General features: G+C 42.8%; 1 protein-coding gene across 1 annotated transcript; it reads left to right on the top strand.

Annotated features, from left to right (window-relative positions):
- Nucleotides 1–14,170, top strand: CD2 (CD2 molecule). Its single transcript, XM_048494055.1, has 6 exons — nt 1–61; nt 4,597–4,893; nt 7,223–7,380; nt 10,937–11,051; nt 11,890–12,009; nt 13,953–14,170. Exons 1-6 carry the CDS (start codon nt 1–3, stop codon nt 14,168–14,170), a joined length of 969 nt encoding a protein of 322 aa, XP_048350012.1.
- The last annotated feature ends 8,763 nt before the right edge of the window (nt 14,171–22,933 follow it).

Below are 22,933 nucleotides of genomic sequence, written 5' to 3' on the forward strand. Positions count from 1 at the left end.
ATGAAGATGGACATCATTTTGCTAATTAAATCCCTGCTGACCATCGTCTTTTGCCTAAAAGGTAAGTATGCATTTCTCCACTTAATACTCTTACTGGATGCCATAATAAAAGGATAATCAACATTTTAAAATTATGTCAAGTCTTTTGCTCCCAGGATGAAGTTCTATCTAAATAGACTGTAATGTAGTGCAACTAGATAGAATTTGGATATGTTAGTTTAAGATTAAAATTATACTTTGCTATAGGGGTGATGGCCTTGACCTGGGTAGACCTGGATAGCCCGATCTCATCAGATCTTGGAAACTAACTAGGGTTGGCCTAAGAATTTGGAGGGAGTCCATCCTCTAAAGATGCCATTTTCTCCAGGGAAACTGATCTTTCCAGTCTGGGGACTGGTTGAAATTCCTGATTGGCCCTGGTTAGCACTTGCTTAGGAGATCACCAAGGACGTACAGGGTTGCCAAGCAGAGGCAGGCAATGGCAAACGACCTCTGAACATCTCTTGCCTGAAAAACCCCACCAAGTCACCATAAGTTGTTGGGACTTTTTTTCCTGGCTAGCTAGGGACTTTAGCTGCGCAGTGTTGTGGTTAGTGTCTTAGAATGGGGAGTTTTGAGTTTGAATCCATGGGATTCATTAGATGTGCTTATGCTACTATTTCTCTGTTCCTCTCTCAGCCTAACCTCCTAATGTGATGTTGTAATTTAGGCCTCCATCCAAAACCCTATCCATATATATCACCTTGAGTTCCTTGGTAGGATATAAGTATATGACTGAATTTATTAGTGATTACTTATAAATAAATGTATAGGATTGGTCTAGAGTGGTTAGTGGTTAAGAGCATGGTGTAGTGGTTAAGAGCAGTGGACTCTAACCTGGAGAATAGGATTAGATTCCCCACTCTTCCACATGATGTCTGATGGCTGAACTTGGACCTGTCACAGTTCTCTCAGGACTCTCTCAGCCCATTCGGAGTCAGGCAATGGCATTCCACCTCTGAATGTCTCTTGCCTAGAAAACCCTATGGGTTTGCCATAAGTCAGCTGTGATTTGACACCGCTTTCTACCACCATAGGATTGGTCTACAAGTATATAACACGGGACTTGTCCTCCACTGGTGTACATCAGTTAACCAGGAGAATACTATGTACAGATCACAGTAGTTATAAAATTGCATTGCTGAGGATCATTACTATAATGTATGTGTAACTCAGGTTGCGTCCACAAAAAATATTTGCTTCACAGCAGGCATTCAAACTAACTTTTTTGAGGAGAGGGAGCTTCCACACAAGTCCTCTAGTCACTGACTTTCCTGGTTTTCTCCTGCTTTGATGCAATGTTTCCCAAAGCAGATTTGATATGATTTTTTTGGAAAGTTTTCAGTCAGAGTGCCTTTGCGTACCATATGGATGGGAAGGTGTGCATTTTTTAAGGTTCCTCTTCCCAATACTGCAGCTCTAACAAATCTATTGTCACACTTCTCTAGCTCCTCTGGATTCTTAGTCAGTCTCTAGTCTTTTTGTTGCAGAAACATAAGACAAAACAAAAGATAAACTAATAAGGCAAGGTACTTTTATAAAATGGAAGCTGGGAATTCAGAGGAGATAATAAACCACATTGGTCATGTTACTGTTCTAGAGCAATATAGCAATTGCCAGGTGTGTTTTTTTTAAGCCCATGAAAGCCGTCTGTTGGCACAGAGAGAACATTGTGACCGTGGAGAACTGAGGCAAGAGCAGTGGGGAATGTTCCACTGACTTTTTTTGTGAATATGTCTACATTTGAAGTGGCAATGAGAGATCCAAGAAGAAGCACTGCTGAGCCTTAGGCAGTTAGAAGCAGCCTTAAGACAGTTTATTGTTGCAAGTGGAATGGAATGGAAGAAATTTTTTACTGCCCAGCAAAAACGTTTCTAGGCCAATAGCTACAATTTTCTTCTTCAACTCAAACCCTCTTCTTAAACTGACATAGAAACAATGGATTGCTATTTAAACTGATCCACGTCTGCTGTATTTCAGTACTTCCATTCCCCTATAATTTTCCTCTGATAGCTTTAGGGGTAATGTTTACTAGTAATACAAATGCTTTTATGTTAAATAAATGATAAATCTGTGCAACAGCAGCAATTCTGAAGTAATTTACTTCAAAGTAGTCCTTTGGACAAATGATCTTATTCTATTATGATGTAAAGTACATGTAGGTGATAGGAAAAAGTGCTTCAGGGTGGAAAACTAGGCGCTGAAATCCCAATAAGCATGTTTACTTTTAGTTAAACAATGGATATAAATTAGGGCTGGCACCTCATGTAAGATTTTTAATTGATCCTCTGCCATCTTAATTGGTTAATTATTAGCAAATATATCTAAAGGAAAAGAATACAAATGTAAATATAGCTCCTCTTAAAAACAGACAGGGAAGAAAGCACTGAGTGATGTTGACTAATAAACAAAAGTGACATTTTCCAGTTGAAGGAATGCAGGCATGTTGCATTAACTCATTAACTAGTAATACAAATGCTTTTATTTTAAATAAATTATAAATCTGTGCTAACAAATATGCCATCAAGCACTCACAAAACGGACTAAAAATCATCCAAGTGGGCATTCTCATTGTCAGTTCAGCCACTCCTTAGCTGTAATCCAGTGCGCCCTTCTGTGCCTTTACTTTGGTTGTTGTATTTGGTTGAAGATTGCAACCCAAGGATCTGCTGATTGTCAATTACAGCTGAACTATGGCAACTGCTTTGGGTCAATACAGAACACCCCTTCCCTCTAACTTACATAATAATCTGGCAGAACTTTCTTCCACTGTGACCATCTCAACTCCTGCTCTACTTTCTGCTCTTGTACTACTTCCAAACCCTGCATCACTATTGGATTCTTTGATGTCTCAACACTCTGAATCGCATCCCACATTGATACTCCTACCGTGCCCTCCAGTACCCTGATTTTCATCCTGCCCAACAGCTTAGGCTTTGCCCCTTGGCTGCTCACTTCCCTGACCCACTGCTATTATTGGGCCTGAGACCCTTTTTCTCACTTGGTCCACATGTTTACAGATCACCTGCCCATCTTCCATTTCCACCTGATATGACAGTGGTCCTGTAGGTTGCATCACTACTGCCAGAACCCAACAAGGGCTGTACCATAACTCCTAGAATACACAGCGTCATCCCTTTAAAAAGTCTGGGGCATCTTGATCCTCCTTTTCCAGTTGTTGGTCTGCTGGATCGAGATGCACCCGATCCAACAGAGTAATCAGTCTACAATTCATTAACAGCTCCGTCGGGCTTCTTCCGGTAGCTGTACAAGGTGTTACGTACTGAGTCAATTAAAAAATTGCCAACCAATGATGCCAATCCCTCTCTACTATCTGCTTCAATGCATCCTTTGTTGTATGCACCCTCTACTCTGCCTGCCCATTTGTAGCTGGATGGAAAGGGGCCGAAGTAACCTGGCAAATACAACGGTTTGTCAAAAATGCCCTAAACTCCCCAGACACAAATGATGTTCCATTATCTAATACCACAATTTTCAAATGTGAAGAACATTTTCAACAACATAAACAATTTTCAAACATAAACAATTTTCAAATGTGAAGTAAGCCAAATAATCAGCCTTAACTTAAACAATTCATGTTCAGTAGAAACATTCTGACAAAGTGTAGCCCATCATTGTGTGGCTGAGGCCCATTCCACACAGGCCTGTGAAGCGGTGGCCCACCGGTATAAACAATACTGGTGGATCTCAGGACTTGTCCCTGCAGAGCTCCGCAGGGGAAGAGAAGGTAAATTTACAAACATAACAGAGGCACCTAAAAGCAGCGCCTTTGACCCAGTGCTGTTTGCTCGGCTCCGGGTGCAAAACGCTGTTTCTGAAAAAAACAAAGTCACGCAAACACTGTTTTCCCACTGGGGGAAGAAAGCATGGTGCTGCCTCATTTCAGAGGTGGCAGCCGTGCGAAGTTCTCCCCCCCAACCGGTGTTTTTACTGGTCCTGACTGATGTTTTTGGCCCGTGTGGAGTGGGCCTGAGAGTTAAATTGCATGCTGTTCTATTGCACTTAGGTTAGATAGTATGAATGTACATTAAAGCTTACTATACAAATTGTTAGTAGCTGGAAGCTAGAGTTTCTATGTGATATAATCCCTGGCATTTTAGTAACTGTCACTTCTCTGTTTTTGCTTGGTGCTGTTAGCACTTTCACTAGGTCAGCAGCTAACTCTTTGTTGTCAATCTGCAGGTGGTGGTTGGGAATTCTGAAAAAATGCAATAATTTTATAATTTGATCATGAAGGGAAAGCCCACAGGTCTTATGTAATGATTCTACAGGAAGCTAGAAAAATCTATGGCCATATTCAGACCCCTAGGGGGAAAAGTTTAAGTCTAAAAAAACCATCTGACTTCAATTTGTAACAAACTTTTTTTGGCACCAGCCCTATTAAAGACATGGGAATTGTATTTATGAAGTGCAAAAAGGCATGCCATTGTCTATATGTCCTTCTTTAATAAAATGCTGTACCAGTGGTGCTTCTGTTTGCTTTTGTCCTCAGAATACAACCTGAGTAAGTCTAGTAATTTTTGGTTTGTTTTGCAGGTGCTGTTGCTGATCCCAGGAAAGTTTATGGTGTTCTTAATCATTCGGTTAATTTGTTCACTTCCTTCTCACAAGACACTTCACATAAACTAGAATGGATTTGGGACTCAAAACCCCAGTTGTGGTGGAAATCATCAGGCACAAATGTAACAGAGAAAGAAAGGCACTACTTATTTCCAAATGGAACCCTGAAAATAGAAAGATTGCTTGAGAGTGATACTGGAAATTACACTGTGAAGAGATACAGTAAAAGTGGGTCTTTGGGATCAAGTAGCACAATTACTTTGCATGTTGTGGGTGAGTGCCAGTGCAATCCCTGTCCTAGAATCCCTACACTAGTTGGAAGGCATCTTTAGTTATTTTCTCTTTTCATCCCTTCTCTTCTCTGGATCTGACCCCTACATTCTCCCTCATAGCTCTATGTTTCTTCCCTTCTAGGATAATAGGGCTGCCAGCTGAGGGTTGTGAAACACCTGAAGATTTTGAGGGTGAAGCTTGGGAAGGCTGGGGTGTGGAGATGGGAGGGAGCTCAGCAGGGTACAATGCCATGGAATTTACTTTCCAAAGCAGCCATTTTCTACAGGTGAAATGATTTCTATTGTCTGGAGGCCAGTTTTAACAGCAGGAGATCTCTAGGTGTAACCTGGAGGTGCTCACAAAAATGTGATCCGGGACGGGGACGGGGAAGCGGCTGCAGAAGCGCATGAGCTTCTGGGGCTTGCCGTTTGCTGCCCTGTCACAGGGCGGCAAACGGCAAGCCCCAGAAGGCCATGCGTTCCTGTGGCCCGGTGCACGGGAGGCTGCCGCACTGCCTTGCGCCCCCAAGGCAGTGCAGCAGCCTCCCAAAAATCAGGACAATTTGTAGACCCCGCGGGACGCGGGACAAATTGTCCAAAGGCGTGACGGTCCCGCCAAAAGCGGGATGGCTGGTCAGCCTACCCAAAAATCACTTTGCACCTATCTAGCTTATCAGTATATTTTACTTATTTGATATGCAAATTGAATTCTTAAATCTAAGCATTGTCAGGTTTGTTTTTTAACAACTAAGTCTCTATAAAGTACTATCTTATATTCATGTGTATTCATCAAAATACTCATCAAAATAAAGATATTTCATTTCACTTCCTTGTTGCACATGTGTTTTTTACACTTATCCTACATTTTTATAACATAGACAATTTTCAAATGTGAATTAAGCCCAGGTTATAATTGGCTTGTAAGAATTCTCCAAGCTGTACCAGAGGCTGATTATTTGGCTTACTTCACATTTGAAAATTGTTTATGTTTGAAAATTGTTTATGTTGTTGAAAATTTTCTTCACATTTGAAAATTGTTTATGTTGTTATGTTGTTATAAAAGTGTATGATACGTGTAAAAAAACACATGTGCAACGAGGAAGTTAATTGAAAACATCACTATTCCTGTCCACCCCTCCCCCACGCAACTTTTGCTTCTTTTTTACTTAAAGTTAAAATTCTATAAACTGTTTTATTTTGGTTGTGGACCAATCCTCACATTTATCAAAGGCACTAAAATGAATTTCTTATGCTCACGGGTCACAAGATAGAAAACACCTTCAAATACCCATAACAGCTGCAGTCCAGAAAGATATATGGTGGTTAACATTTATATGTTTAACTTCATGTGCATTTGCTTTGCATAAATGTGCTGCAGAGGTCCAATCAGTGTTTTTCTTTACATCCTAAATATAAACACACACATTAAAAAAATCTTTAGTTTGCAAAATCTCTTACTTCATGATGACCCAAAGATCACTAATGCTTGCTGTACAGAAGTGATCAAGGCACTTAATTGCAAATACACTCCTACCCCAAAACTATCTCGATGAGTTAGGAGTATACTTTGTTCTGGAGGTAAGTCCTGCTGCTTGTAAAACAATGCCCAGGAATATTTTCATAAAGAATAGTGCACATAAAGATGCTTCCCCAACAGAAACTGTAGAAAGTGCCTGTCTCTTTTTTTGCTGCTCTGAAGTGGTTTATGAGTAAGTTAGGATTACCAGGTTGCTCACTGTGGTCTGCAACCCCACCCCACTTCACTCTGGCCCCTGCTCTTGCTTCAGGAAGCAGCAGGAGAAAACTGGGAAGAGGGAAGTGCATGGTGCTATGACTTCATTTCCAGGTGATTATATAATGCCTTCTTTCCACAAGGTAAATGTTATGGGTAAATACATCTAAAATAGGTTTATATGTAATGAGTTGACTTTTTACTGTTCTATCATTTGCCCAATTCAGTTTTTGCTCACCTCTCTGTTTCAGCATTACTGTTTCCTGAGTCTCTCAATATAGTTGAATATCCATTTTTTATTTTATTTCATCTATCTGAATGAGCTTGCGTTTTGGTAATCTGAGGCCCCTTCTGCACACACAAAATAATGCGTTTTCAAACCACTTTCACAACTGTTTGAAAGTGGATTTTGCTATTCCGTACAGCTTCAAAGAGCACTGAAAGCAGTTTGAAAGTGCATTATTTTGCATGTGCGGAATGAGCCTGAATCTCATTGAAAGACTCACACGGAAGTTCTTTCGTGCACTTCTGGTAACCTTCCCAAATCTGTTTTAGCTGGTGAAATTTTCAGAGCTTATTCCTGTCTTCTTTCTTTCAGAACCATTACCACCACTGACACTCGTGTATAATTGTTCCAATAAAATTCTGAGTTGTGAGGTGAAATACAATGCGGAGCCAAAGCCTAGCTTTAAATTGTTTCAAGATAAGAAAGAACAGAAGATTCTAGAGCTGAAGCATGTTAATGCAGAATGGAAAGTAACACAGCAATTAAAAATAAATCATGGGAATGTCAGCTGTGAGGCGTCCATTAGTTCCAGCCTGCAAAAAGCTGAATTGCAGCTCATCTGCTCAGGTATGAATGCATTTTGCTGAAGTATCCCTTAATTAGAACAGGAAAAGTATTTTGTCTCTAAACCTGAACAGTTGTAATGGTGCCAGAGTCACTGAGAAGTTGGTGGGACTGTGGCTTCAATCTAACAGTTCTCATTTAATGGTTTGTGATCTCAGCCAATTATACCAACCTGTGCATTGTGCAACACAGAGAAAAACTAGCTTGGAATCCAGGTATTGCTTTAATTAAGGGACCATAAACAGAGATTGGTATCAGTAGGTGGGCCTTGACCATCTAGTTCCCCATACTTGCCATAAAAAAAAGTTGAGAGCTCTTATCCACTGGTAAGCCAGTAGGGTTACCAAGTCCCCCCTAGTCACCAGCAGTGGATGCAAGTGTAGAGTTGTCAGCTCCAGGTTGCCTAGAGATTTGGAGGGTGAACCTGGGGATGGACAGACAAACACCTCAGCAGTATACAGTGCCAAAGAGTTCACACACACACACACACACACACACACACACACACACACACACACACACACACACACACACACACACACACACACAACACAACACAACACACACACACACAGAGAGAGAGAGAGAAAGAGAGAGAGAGAGAGAGAGAGACGCACCAAGCATGCTAACTGTAGAGTTTTGCCAATTCCTAAAGCTACCTGGAAGTGACAAGGGTAGCTATAGGAGCACCAGTAACTCTATGTTCAGAACAGTAAATAGATGACAGGTCACAGTTACCTGGAGGTCTCCTGCCATAAGTAGGCAAATTAGAACCCTACTAAAGATGATGTCCCCACGGAGCTTTTTGCTTTAGGAAAGAAAGGATCAGAGGTGGGATCCAACCAGTTCTCACCACTTCTCTAGAAGTGGTTACTAATTTTTTCTGAGTGCCGAGAAGGGGTTACTAAAGCAACCTCCCTGCCCAATAGGGACTGGAGGTGCATGTGTGCGGAGGTGCCACTGTTTGAATCCCACCACCATCGGAACCTGTTATTAAAATTTTTGGATCCCACCATTGGAAAGGATAATCTTTCTTGACAAACAATCTGTACTGTAATAGAAATAGCTTCACCTTCCACCATCCTCAATTGCAAAAATAAGGTCCTTTCTATCTTAGGGATGACAGCCTCCAGGTAGGACCTGGGGATCCCCCAGAATTACAGTTCATCTCTGGACTCTGGACTACAGAGATCAATTCCTCTGGAGAAAACGCATGCTTCTGAAGATGGACTGTATAGCATTGTACCCCACTGAAGTTCCTGCCCTCTACAGGCTCTACCCCCAAATTTCCAGGGGTTTCCCAAACTGGATCTGGCAACCCTCTTCTATCCAGTCCTTATCAATAGCCTAGCCACCACATTTTGGATCTGCTAAACTTTATGGGCAGTAATGTAAACTGCCCTGCAGGGCTTTCTGAACTTTTATTGTCCATGGTGCTTCTGGACACTTTCTACAGCTGACCTTCTCTATAAGTAAGCAGATGCACTGAGCAGTTCACCTGTGGTGAAAGGGCGTCTTATAATCGGAACATGTATCTGCAATGTCTGTTGCACAGGGGATGTTTTCCTGCATTTTTATTTTTATTCTATCTCATTTTTCTCTCTGAGTCAGACAGGTTTCTCCTTCTAGGCCCCCTGTCACATTTAACTATCTATGGTTAAAATAAAACTCCTTAAAAGCCCATTTCACTATTTGCCCTAGTTCTTCCTAACTGTACTACAGGAGGAAATGTCCATGAACAGTATTGCCATAGGAGTGGATTTTGAACACTTGAAGATCAGTTCTAATACTATGGTGTGGCTGCTGGCCTCTTGGAAAGCATCTGTTAATCAACACAGAGGAGGCATGTGCTGTTGACCTACTGGCCGACCTCTTCTGAAGCCTAATTTGCCTTTCTTCATTACAAAGTGGGACAGTTCCACAATCTCAGTGAGACAATACTTAGAGAAACTGACCAGGACAGGACCAATCAAGAAGTAGCATAGCAGATTAAAATAAGGAAAAGAGAGCTATCACAATGGCGGTACTCTGTTGCTCAAAGAAAAAGAGATGGCAAACCAGCAGGCATGGCATGGAACAGCTCTTTTCTGTCCTGTCCTGTGCTGTTCTGCTGGATCATTTCTGTCTTGGCCTCTTGGTGGCCATAGACGAAGAAGAGAAGAAGAGTTTGGATTTATACCCCCCCTTTCTCTCCTGTAGGGGACTCAAAGGGGCTTACAATCTCCTTTCCCTTCCCCCCTCACAACAAACACCCTGTGAGGTGGGTGGAGCTGAGAGAGCTCCGAGAAGCTGTGGCTAGCCCAAGGTCACCCAGCTGGCGTGTGTGGGAGTGCACAGGCTAATCTGAATTCCCCAGATAAGCCTCCACAACTCAAGTGGCAGAGCTGGGAATCAAACCTGGTTCCTCCAGATCAGAGTGCATCTGCTCTTAGCCACTACGCCACTGCTGCTCTTAGGAAGCAAGGGGGGTGGGTGGGCTGACCAAGCAGTGAGATGATGCCTCCCTGTAGTGGGAGCAGTGTGGGAAAATGTGGTAAAACTCAGGTGAACACCCTGAGATCACTTTGGAAGGTGAAGGGGAAACCCTCCAACCAAAAGCCTTCATGGACTTAGGACAGAAACCCCTTCAGTGGTGCCACTATCTTGGGCCTCATGGCTAGGGGGTATTGGATATGGTGCACATCCCTTGAGTACTACAGAAAACTTGGCAATAAGGAGCATGAGCTGATCTCACATGACACCCCTGGACTCAGAGCCTCATCTGTAGATCAGGGGTGCACAAAACACAGAAGGCCTGACTCTTCTGCATCCAATTGCCCACAATGCAATGAGCTCTCGGTTTTTGGCCTGTATGTGCTGCAGATCCCTCATGAGCAATGAAAATAAAGTTAATCCTTTATGGTGTTGACTATCCTTATTCCATGTTCATGGACAAAGTACCTTAGTAAAAAATGGTTAAATTACAATGGTGGGCATTCTTTTCTTGCCCAAGTGCTAAAATGCACATATGGAAGACATCTGGATTCCCTGCCAAATATAAACACAGGTCTCTAAGGCCATCACATTCATGCAGTTTTTTGAACTGTGCAGTTACAATCATCCAAGGACTACAATATCAGATGATGTCTCGTGGAAGGGAAACAGCTTTCATATGTCAAAACACCATAGAAAGTTCTGTCTCTAAGACCACCTCGTGCTCAAGTTTGTTAATGGAAACTGAGGTCAATTCCCTACTGTCAATTAATCGTGTGACACTCATGCAAAATAACCAGGTTTCAGCAAGGACTCCCCACTGTCTGATCACCCAACACGGATTCATCCCGGTTCTGGCGCTCCCTCTCCTCCTTATCGCATGTTTTTTCAGAACCTGCATGAAAGTGCACCTTTTAAAAAAACACATGCTGAATCCAGATCGGTGGGGAGGATCGGGGTTTGAATTTAGATTTGTTTTTCCTGCCGTAGGGAGTGACGCGAAGCCTTCCAGCCAATCAGAGCGCGGCGGGCTGTGCTCGAAGCACGGGTAGCCCTTTTTTTTTGTTTCGTGCCAGCGGAGGCTACATTGAAACGTGTCAGTGCGGTACGTGATTTCTGTGCCAACTGTAAACTAACATTACACTTTTGTGCCAGCGCAGCTGCGTGGGTAAAGAGTACCGAAGCCATACATAAACGTAGCTTAGCGGAAAAAACAGCTACCGTCCTATTTATTTATTTTATTTATTCTTTGGACTTTTATACTGCCCTATCCCTGGGGGGCTCCCAGGGATAGTACATAGTACAATCATAAGATAGCTAAAAACATTTAAAGATAGCTAAAAACCTATCTACGCATGCGCATGGTAATGTAGCTGCACAAAAAAAGTTTTAAAAATCCCCACCTCAACACAGCGCAAAAGCCAATCAGAACGAGGAAGAAAGAGCTGCTCAGCAGATCGCATGTTTGATCGCGCGATCGTGGGGACTGCACTTTTTGAAAGCGTGATAGATATGGATGTCCTCATCACACACACAATGCAGTGGGAAGGGTGAAACCATGATGAAAAGGTGCCAATTCTTTTGCATCTGGTTGTATCTGGATTTAATTTCAGATTAAATATACATGCATCATGCATGTATATCTCTCAATAGATTATCCCTTGAAGAGCATGTGTGAATGAAGCCTTGTGTATGCTAAACATGTAAGGTTCTTGCAAAGATTAGCTACTTTTTATGTTCAAATATTTTTAAAGAACCTCCTTTAGCTGTGACCAGTTTCCTATCTGTTTGACTATCTGGCTGTTTCCAGAGTTTCTGTATTCTGGCATGAGAGTAGTTGTCTAGCTGGAAGACATGGTCAGCTTTAAGACCATCATTCATACAGGATCAGCAGTTTTGAATATTAAACTGTTTCTGATTGCGATTCATTCATGTCTTTGCAGGTGAAACATATATTTTTCTTATCATGTACATTGGAGCAGGCATAATTGTTTTTGTCATTTTTGTGGCCCTACTTGTATGTTGCATCAGAAAGAAGAAAGCAGAAAGATGTGAACCACAAGGTAAGATGTGGTCATCCAAGTACTCAATGCTAGATGCCATTCTCTTCCTCATAACAAAATATAAACTTTATAAACAGCATATTCCCTGTGTACCCTTTATATATGCTTCATTTATTACATATTTACCCTCCTAGGCAAGGTCAAGCTTCTTTGGTGTCTGTTCAGACCCTTCATGTGCTGCTTAAACTTATCCACATCTTATAATTTCACATCTGTCAATTATTCCACTACTACCATTAGACTGCCAAATTAATACTACATTTATTAGGTCTCTAATATCTCCTTTTGAATGATCCTACTGGGGCACACTCTACAGTCTTTTTTCACAGGAGTGGGAGGGGGGATAAGTTATTTTCATATCTAATTTCTATACAATTAGAATATTTTTTTAAACCCAGATGTGTGGGTGTCTCACTAATATTCTAATTGCGACGTATGAAACTATCCATCAAATATAAAAGTTAAAAAGAACAGCATTAGTCTATAGTTGTTTGAAATCTACTCTTGCCAACTGTGTCTGTCTTGCTGTAAGTCACAATAAAGTTAGTGTGACCCCGCAGGGTTTTCAAGGCAAGCGATGTACAGAGGTGGTTTGCCTGCTGCTATAATTCTGAGAAGTTAAATTCCAGGTAAACCATCATAGCTCAGTTCTTTACCCAGTATCCTTATTGCTATGTTTTACTGATTCTGCTGTTGCAATATCTAATTAAAGGTGGCACTAGGTACCTTGTTCCACATACAGTGGAACTGTCTGCTTGCATGGGAATTTTCGAGCAAAGTATTTGTTGTCTCTGAGGCTGTGGTGGTCTAGTAATTAGTACTATGCCTAGAGTGCTAGGACGCAATGTTCATGGTTTCATATTAAACATGATAATAATGGCTAAGATTTTAATCTTGCAATCCCAGAAATCAGCTAAACTACCAGATATCAGGAATGGATTAGGAGGAAAAAAGCAACATTTATACCATTTACAACCAAAGTAAGCTTTAATCCAGTAATGTACAAGCCGGGGGTCACAGGCCTCTATAGGACTGTCATTCTGTGCTGCTTTTGGAAAGGGCCTCAGCAGAAGAGACGATTCCTGTTCAGGACAGGCACCTTCAGAGATGCCCCCTGCTTAACAAAACCTGTCTTTTGCCATTTCTTGCTAATCCCTGGCTTGGCCACTGCCTGCCAGTTATTCTCATAGTGTTCAATGGGTGCAAAAGCTCTCCTTAGCTTGCTTTCTATTCTTCTGGCTTGGCTTCCCCACCCTAACCAGAAGGTTCCCCATTGTTGCATGTGAAATAGCAGTGTACACTCCCCATCCAAACAATGAGATTGTAATCCTTTCTCCTTCTCTGCCTATTAAGTGTGTTTGCTCTCACATGACTTACTGTCATCTGCTTCCAATTCAGTAAGTACCGTGCTGAGGGTTAAAGGTAGGTGTCAGGTGTAGAAAGGTTGAAGACCGCTGTTTTACTTTAAACATCTATTTCTAATCAGAGGTACAGAATTGTTTGTGCATGCATTTGCTATTGTCTGTCTTTACGGGACCTTCTCTAGCATGTCAGGTAGGCACAATTATTTACAATGCATATTTGTAGCTGTCTTACGTGATTAAACCATTGGTCCATCTAGCTCTGAATATGTCAGGTAGTGGCTCTCTGATATTTCAGTCAAATAATGATCTATTCCAGCACCAACTACCTAAGGTCCTTTAACTGGAGGTGCTGACTGAACCTGGGATCTTATACATTCAAAGCACATGCTTAATGTTGGAGCCACTTCTTGAGACATGAAGTGTTCAAAGTGCTATATAAATTTTAAGTATTATTATGATGAGCACTGGAAACTGTCACTTCCTTTTTGTAAGTTTGCCACCAACAGTGGTGATGCATTTCTTCGCAATGTTTAATTCTGTTAGAATTTGTCCACTGATAGTGTGGAGTTGTTATTGCAGCTGAAGAAAGAGAACTGAGACCTACAACTGAAGCAATGAAATATAGGAGGCTTCCCCAGCCACCAGGTCATGATGTCCTGAGCCAGCCACGCCCGCAACAAAGGCAACCACCACCTTGTCCTGCTGTGCAGCAACAGCTGGAACCCCCTCTGCCCAGGCCTCGTCCTCAGCAGAAGCCACCACGACGCATGAAAGACAAACTCCACCACGACGCATGAAAGACAAACTCCACCACGATGCATGAAAGACAAACTCCGGTGTCAGATACTGTCCCACTGCCTCCATTTGCAAAACTTGATGGCCATTTACACGCTTTCTAGTTCTGCAGCATGTTTTTCAGAAAAGCAACTGTGACAAAGGCCAATGTGTATCCATAGGCCTAAGGAGGAACTCAGTGGCCTTGCCCCGCCCTGGCACAAAAGTCATGCCAAAAGTGCTCTTACTTTCCATAGGGAAAGCAAGAAGCACAGCCAGGGCAAAATGAAGCACATCAGGACAAAAAATCATGCCCTTCCTCTCTTGGTGCACTTCCTCTCTTGGTGTGTGTCAGGAAGGAAGCCTTTGGGACAAGATTGTTTTGCTCTGACATGCTTCTGCTCCCAGTGCTTGTGTCAGAACAAGATTTCTTGCCCCAATGCGCTCCATCTGCCAGCGCTCAGCAGCTCAGCAGCTGCCCCGTGGGTAATCAGCCAATGACAGCAATGAAAAAACAAGCAGTGGTTCATTCTGAATCTGATTTCCTTTTCCACTTTGCTAGACTTAGTTTTCCTTTCGCCATCCCTGACCAGACATGTTCTGCCTTCTTCCCCTTACCTCTGGACTGATTTATTTGTCATACCCCTACTTCAGAGGATGGGAGAAATGCATCTTTTTCTAGTCTCAAGGCTGTTCCATTTACTGTGCATTCCCATGTATTCAGAATATGTGATTAAAAAGCAGAGGTATCTGATAAGTTTTAAGGCAGGGAAGGAGACTTAGTGTACACAATTAGCATCACATTAAAAGTCTTCTTGAATTCCGTGGGAACAGGGCATGACTTCATGTGAATATCTGTGCACAGTAGACTCTTACCGTTCAGATTTGGAATTTCTTTTTTTTCATGGTTTGCAGCCAAATGTGATATTATTTCCAGCCTGTTTTTATTCCCTCTGCTCCACCACAATAATTACTGTTACTACTAGGAGGTATTTGAATCTCCCAGTATTAGTGGATGTTATCATTTGTGGTGATCCTAGAAACTGCCCCTGTGTATGGTGAAGATACAGTGTACTAATATGTATTCCTCCTAATGCCAGCACTTATGCATCCCTAGAGAAAGCACAGAACTCTCATTTTAACAATGCAGTGTATCAAGTGTGCTGATAAAGTTAGGACACAGTTCACAGTTCCATTACATCAAACCTTTCATGACTCACAGCCCAAATCAGAGCCCCAGACGGCCTGGGACGGCACCACTGTGGCACCACCCACCACTTCCTGAGAGCTATCTGGTGGTGTGGGGAGGGAGGAAAGGCCAAAAGCCCCCACCAGAAAGCCCTCCATAGGACTCAATAGACTTACACTTAGACTTCCAAAAGGGTGATATATAAATTCAATAAATAAATAAATATAAGTCCAAGGCCCAAACTGCCGTTCACTTCCCCGAAAACCTGAAGTGGAAGCCAACTAATGTCAACTCCATGCCCGGGAATGCCCCCCTCACCCCCCGCCCCCCCCGCTTTACCAACAGGGAGGGCAAATCTACCAGCACTGCCCTGCCCCATCTCCATGGGATGAGTCCACCCCAGGGCCTGGATTGGGCTGTTAATCACATGCAACAGAATGGACTCTGATCCACAAAAGCTTTTGCCACCACATCTTAGTTAATCTGTAAATTGCTACAGAATTAGCTGATTTTGCTTCCTGTCTGGAATTCATGGTTCTGGGAGCGGTCTACATGAATTGGTTTGATTCTTATTTTCCAATTCAGAGGCATAGGTCAGTAAAAAGGGCCTACTCACTGCTTCTTGCTCTATTCCTGACTGTCTACTGAATAATATAGCTGCCAACTCTGGGTTCTGAGATACCTGAAGACTTGAGGGTGGAGACTGGGAGAGTGGAGTTTAGGGAGGGACCTTGGTAGGATATCATACCAAGCAGTCCATCTCCCAAAGCAGCCATTTTCTCAAAGAGAAATGGAATAAATAAGTAGATAAATAAGAAATAAATAAGTGATTTTAAGGCAGACAACTCTGCATGACCTTCTGGACCTTGTATGGTAATTGTTCATTGATGGATCTAAGGTTACCAGCTCTTGGTTGGGAAATACCTGGAGGTTTTGGGTGCAGAACATGGGGAAGGCAGTGTTTGGGAAGGGACTTCAGTGAGGTGTAATGCCATAGAGTTTCTCCAGGTGAACGGATCTCTGTCTCCTGGAGATCAGTTGTAACGGCAGAAGATCTTTAGCTACCATGGTCTCTCCCCACCTTCACCCCACACACCTTGCAGGGATTAACAGCCAGCATTTCCTTAAAAAACCAAAAACAATTATAGCCTGTACAATATCGATTGAAGGAATATCAATATTACATTTAAAGGGTGCCAAAAAAGTGCTGGCAATCTTTAATCTTGCATTGGATGGGAGAACGTCCTGGAAGGAGTGAAACCCTGGAGCAAGGGGGAAACATTGGGGTTTCCCCACTCTTGCTACCTCCAGGGCTTCTAGGATCTTCAGCATTGCAAGTGGGTTCACATCAGTATAGAAATCTGTGCCCCAGAGGAAACTTACCATTACTGTGGGGCAGAATGAATAATCAGCCCAGTTGTGTGAACCCGCCCCCCCCCCAGAAATCTTGTTAGTAAAGTGCAGCACTTCCATTATCAAATCCATTACTCTGACAAATGGATTATGACCTGACCTTATTATGCTCAAATTGTTCAATTCATTCTCCAGGTATAGGAATATCACTGATTCCATATGGGTTTGTTTTATATTTATTTATTCCATTTTTTCTGTATAATTTAAGATTTTTTTTTACTATGTTTGATATATTAGAACAAATAAAAGTTAACAGATGAACTGGAAGTTTGATACCTTGAATTCAACATGTGTTATGATATCCGGGAGACCAAAAAGCAAATATGTTCTCTTTGTGGTGATGTTTCACTGAACTATATTTCCATTGAGATGCAGACCCATGTCTGAATCCAGTTTGTGTACTCATAGCTGTTGGGGAAAATGCAGGTGTTGCTCTTTTGTCTAAGTGTTTACATTTGTCCAACTTAGAATACAGATGGCTGCAAGCAGAAAATTGGTACTCACCCATGTCAGTGCTGTGAACCATTAAAGCTCTACATTCAAAACCTCTTTGTGATATTGGCAGTAGCTTTGAAACTATTATTTTAGAAAGAGTAGAAACGATCAGTACTAAGGAACAATAATTCCAGAAGGATAGAAGTGGTAGTCTGTTTGCAGCATAAGTAAGATATTCTATTCTAGCATAAACTTGTGGAAACCACAGCCCACATCTTCCTATGCAACAAGTGGGTCATCACTATGTAGACATTTTATACACAGCATGAAAAAAGACAGCAGGACAAGCAGTCATGAAATGCAGGAAGTACATGACAAAATGTTATTATGTAAAATTCAAATCTCAACAAGAAAACTGCAAAGACTATTCACCTAATTATACAGAGCTATTGCAGTCAAGCTAATTATTACATGTGTTTTATGTAATTTTAAAAAGCCTCTTTTAAGGATGCCTGAAGATCCCCTGGAATTACACCTCTTCTCCTAAGATCAGTTCCCCTGGAGAGAATGGATGCTTTGGAGGGTGGATTCTATGGCATTATGCCCTCCCCAGACTCCATCCCTAAATCTCCAGGAGTTTCCCAGCTTGGATCTGGTCACCTTGTCGCCCTCCCAATTCCTTGCCCCATAACCAGGGGAGACCGGCAACCCTATCCTCCTCCTATCAATCAGGGTTGCTGGGCCATGCCATCCCATAAAACTGTTTGGGTGGGGTCATGCAGGCCATTACCATAAGATTGTTGTGTTTCTGGCAATTCATAGTGTACCTGATAACACTCTGGTGGTGGGCAACCAGAGGTGTAACTAGAGAAAATGATGCCCGGAGCAAAATCTGAGCCCCAGTGACACAAAAACCTGCTTTGAAAACATGGATCCTCATGGATCCTCATGATTTTTTCACTAAGTCTCCACAAAATCAGCACCCCTCATAACAATGCCAGCTGACCGAGGGGTGGTGGGAGGGAGGCAAGGGTTAGTAGGAATTGGAGAAAGTGGCAAGGGATGGGTAGAGATGGGGGAGATGAGAAGGGGTGGCTTGGAGTGGGGGGGGGAGGGTGGGAAGGGGTGAAGTATCAGAGAGGGAGCTATTGAACATGTGCAGTGTGCTTTCCTTCCCAGCCTTGCTGAATATAGGTTTTCCTCCAAGCAAAGTTTTTTAAGGTGGGTCAGGGTTACAGCTGAAGTCAGAAACGCCTCCATCTCTTGATGAGTTACATACTGGAAACAGCAGAGAGGAGGACCTTCCCCCCCCCCACCTCTCCCTTCCCTCCAAGCCCTGAGAGATGCCCATAGAGCAGTGGTTCTCAACCTGGGGGTCAACCAGGGGGTAGAATGACCCTTTCACAGGGGTCGCCTAAGATTCTCTGCATCAGTGTTCTCCATCTGTAAAATGGACAAATGTTAGGGTTGGGGGTCACCACAATATGAAGAACTGTATTAAAGGGTCGCGGCATAAGGAAGGTTGAGAACCACTGCCATAGAGCCTCCAGCGGCACATGGGAACAACTCAGGCCAGCCCAAAGCAAAGCAGGAAAAAAAATTAAAAATGCAAAACAATACAAAAAGGGGCAGCAAGAGTCAGCTTGAAAGCACGTTTTTTGGGACACGGCATGTTTGACCCACGCCTCCCACTGGCTCGTTAATCCCCCCCCCCCCGAAAACACTAGCAAAAAGTTAACTCTGCAACAAGTGGCATTCTCCAAGATTCATTACTGCACAAAGAGAATGCCATTGAAAGTTGATCCAGCCAGGAAAGGTGTGGGGGGGGGGCGGGGGGGGGGGTTAGGAGGAGAATAAATTAAATTATTTAAATCCCTGCAGGTGTCACTTCAAGAAGAAGAGTTGGATTTATATCCCCCTTTCTCTCCTATAGAAGACTCAAAGGGGCTTACAAACTCCTTTCCCTTCCCCACTCACAACAAACACCCTGTGAGGTAGGTGGAACTGAGAGAGCTCAGAAGAACTGTGACTAGCCCAAGGTCACCCAGCTGGTGTGTGTTGGAGTGCACAGGCTGATCTGAATTCCCCAGATAAGCCTCCACAGCTCAGGCGACAGAGCGAGGAATCAAGCCTGGTTCCTCCAGAGTACATCTTCTCTTAACCATTACCGCACTCCTTCACACTCAAGCATTATCTCAGTTTTGCTTCAAATACGTTGCCTCCGCCCAGCTGTAATTTTATAAACTCTGCAAAAAAAAAAACACAACCCTCCTGAAAATTCACATCAAGAACCGTGAATTTGGAGGGGCCACATATGGCTCCTTTGCTCTCAGTCTCTCAATACACTGATTTTAAAAATAAACAAAAAAGGGGGCAAAGCACATCATGGCAGCCATGAATTTTGAGAGGGGAAGGATTGAAAACATTTTGAAAATGTTTTAGGTGACTTGTGCAGAAAAATCCTAAGTCTCCCTCCCCTTAATCACCAAGGTGGGCTTGGGAGTCGAAAGAGGGATGGGGGGGGGGAGGAGAGACAAATTTCCATGTGAGGTTGAACTCCATGCAGGGGATCTGCCCCCCAATGATGCTTTTCAAACTCTGCAGGGCTTGGAAAGCATGGGCGGGGGAAGGGATGGCCCAATCCTAAAATTTACCAATATTTTGTATGGATACCCAAGCACTCTGGCAACCCTGCCTCCTAGTTATCATCCCACAGATCATGTAAAACAGACTTGTTCAGGAAAGCATTTTTAAAAGTATGTGGAAAAAAGAGATAGTTTTACCCTTGAATTATTTATTTTCTTTATTAATAGATTTCTCAACCTCCAGGTAGTGGCTGAAGATCTTCTGGGATCACACCTGGTCTTCAGGCCACAGAGATCATTTCACCTGGAGAAAATAGCCACCTTGCAAGGTGGACTCCATTGCAGTATACCCAGTGGAGGTCCCTCCCCTCCTCAAACCCTCCCCTCCTCAGTCTCCACCTGCAAAACAGAAGGTGGACTATGAGTGAAATTAAGTAACTTAAGAAACCAACCAACTGGGAGACACTGGGCATTGAACCTAGACCTTCTGCATGCAAACCAGGTGCTTTATCATTCAGCCAGAGTCTCATGTATAATTTTCTTCCTTGTCAGTCTTTATTTTAAAAGTACTTTGAAGGAAAAGCTAATGATTTGCCTCCGATTTTGTTCTGCTGAGTCCAGTGAAGATTAAGACTACAATCTGTGCTTATTTGCATAATAGTAAATCCTGTTAAACTCAGTGGATCCTGTGTCTGACTAAACCTATACAGAATTTGGTTTTCCCCTTTTCTTTGCCAAGAAACCCAGGTGACTGCTTTCATCAGCTTCACAACTGGCAGACATTTGAGCTACATATAGTTTTAACCACCTCTGTGTGTTTCATTCTCTGCCAAAAACCTGCCCATTCATTTCCTGCTCGCTTTAGAGGCTGGAATAGTTAGCAGTTCTAACACCCAGGCCCCTTTTTGTATCACTTGGTTTCTTTTGAGCACTGCCTTTGGCTGCAAAGGCTTCTTCCTTAGAGTGCACGTGGGCGGAAACACAGAACCGCAGCCTTCAAGAGACTTGACCCATTTCCTGCTTTAACAAAAGCAGGTTACTGAGCGTTCAGAGAGATCCTTTGCCTCTTGACTTAAAACAGTTGGGAGGAGCAGATGAGAAATCAGCTTGTCTCACAAGTACACGTGCACATACACAGGAGGAAAAACTTTTACTCCATCAGTTTTATACTTTTTAACTGATAGCACGGCTATCAACACCTTCCAGTAAAATCAGGGAGTCATCATGGTATCAAACAACACCATGACATCAGAGAGGAGTACAAAACAAAAGTACCAAGAGCAGATCATGTTTGCAGGAGCAAGGAGACTAAACTCGCAATGTGATTCAATTTTAACAAGCACTTTTATGCCATTGAAAATGTAGCCTTAAAGCAAGGAGGGAGTGAAAGCATACACTTTTTCAGAAGGTGAACAAGTCCCTGCTGCTTGTTGTTTATTAAAAGGGTCCCAAGCATTTATGTATTTTATTTATTTACATAAACATTTTTATGCCTCTTTTCCAACCAATTCATGGTCCCTGTGGTATATTGGTACTATTGCTTTAAGGACCATGCTTAGAGGCTTTCTTGAAGGGAGAGTCTCAGGTGACTGTAACTGAAAGAAAGATGGCAACACTTGCTAAAATCAGCCCTCTTGTTTTTGATACAAGTAAAAAAAAAACTGAAGTGACTCTCTGGCTTGATACACAGCCTTAACAATATTGCTTAATTGTTGTGTATTTGTTATATTTGAATTGTTCCATACTTTTGGTTTGTTTTGCTCATACAGAGAAGATAGAATGCAAATATTTGAAATAGAATACTATATAAAAGTAACTGTGTGGTTTTATGGCTGGCTTCACTTCTTCTGGCAGTCATTTTGTGGTTGGCCTCACCTCTCCTAACAGCCATTTTGTGGTTGGTCCCATCTCTCCTAGCAGCCATTTTGTGGTCCTGCCTACCATCCCACCTCACAAGTGCCCACAGGCTCAAAAGGTTGGGGGCCTAAAATCTATAGGGTGCAGGTAATAGTGCAGACAGACCACATGCCCCTTGAAGAAGTAGTTTCTCTTGAATATTGAGCTATCGAGATTTCTGTAGTTGTGGGGGTGATGTCAGCGTGATATTTTAGTGAGTGTATGCATAGTTTCTCTCTCTTTGCCTGATGTATTACTGTGGAAGCCGTCTGTGTAAATAAACCTTGCTTTTTTACCTTGCTGCTCACCTAATGATTGAAACTTAACAGTTTCTAAATGTTATGGGCAGACACCTGCACATTTGCAGGGCATGCTACTCTAATTGCAGAAATATGACTTGACTCTGCAACATGTTCCTGGCAGGGAAATGCTTATTGTAGATGTACAGTCAAGAGCAAAACTACCAAATGAAATCTCACATTTTACCAGATCTTGAAAAATAAAATTTACTCATAACAGTCAGGGAGACCCTCAATTGACTGGAATGGCTGAATGCTTGATTCAAACAATCCAAGTATTTCATGAAACTGCTTGCATCAGGTGAAGATGCCCGATTAGCACTGCTGGAGCTAAGAAACACAACTGTGACTGGCCAGAAATACTCCCCAGCACAGTTGCTGATGGGATACATGCTGAGGATGACACTACCATCCACTTGTACTGATCTTCAGCCCACAGTTTTCCACAGGATTAGGGCCTGACTTCAACTGATACAATTCAGACAGGAAAAGTACTATGACATGAAGCCACTGTTTTCCATCCACCTAACCCAGTACTCTTTGAGACATCAGAGGGCTGGAAGCCTGCAAAGATAATACCATCATGCCTAAGGTGACCAGATTTTCACCTTTTTAAAGCGGGACACCATTGGGGGGGTGGGTTGCACGTGCACACGCACGCACGCAGCCGCAGAAGCGCACTGCCTTCTGGGGCGCTCCCCTGTTTCCTGCCCTGTTACAGGGTGGGAAACGGGAGCGCCTCAGAAGGCAGTGTGGCAGCGTGGGAGGCTGCCACACTGCCAACCCCCTGTTTCCCGCCCTGTCACAGGGGAGCGCCCCAGAAGGCAGTGCAGCAGCCTTCCAAAAATCGGGACATTTTAAAAACCCTGCGGGGCACGGGACAAATTAGTAAAAAGCGGGACTGGTCACACTAATTATGCCTAAAGCCTATTGTGTTGAAACACCAACAGGAGAAAGGTATCAGTGCAA

The sequence above is a fragment of the Sphaerodactylus townsendi genome, linkage group LG04 (assembly GCF_021028975.2).
Source record: "Sphaerodactylus townsendi isolate TG3544 linkage group LG04, MPM_Stown_v2.3, whole genome shotgun sequence".
Taxonomy (NCBI): Eukaryota; Metazoa; Chordata; class Lepidosauria; order Squamata; family Sphaerodactylidae; genus Sphaerodactylus; species Sphaerodactylus townsendi.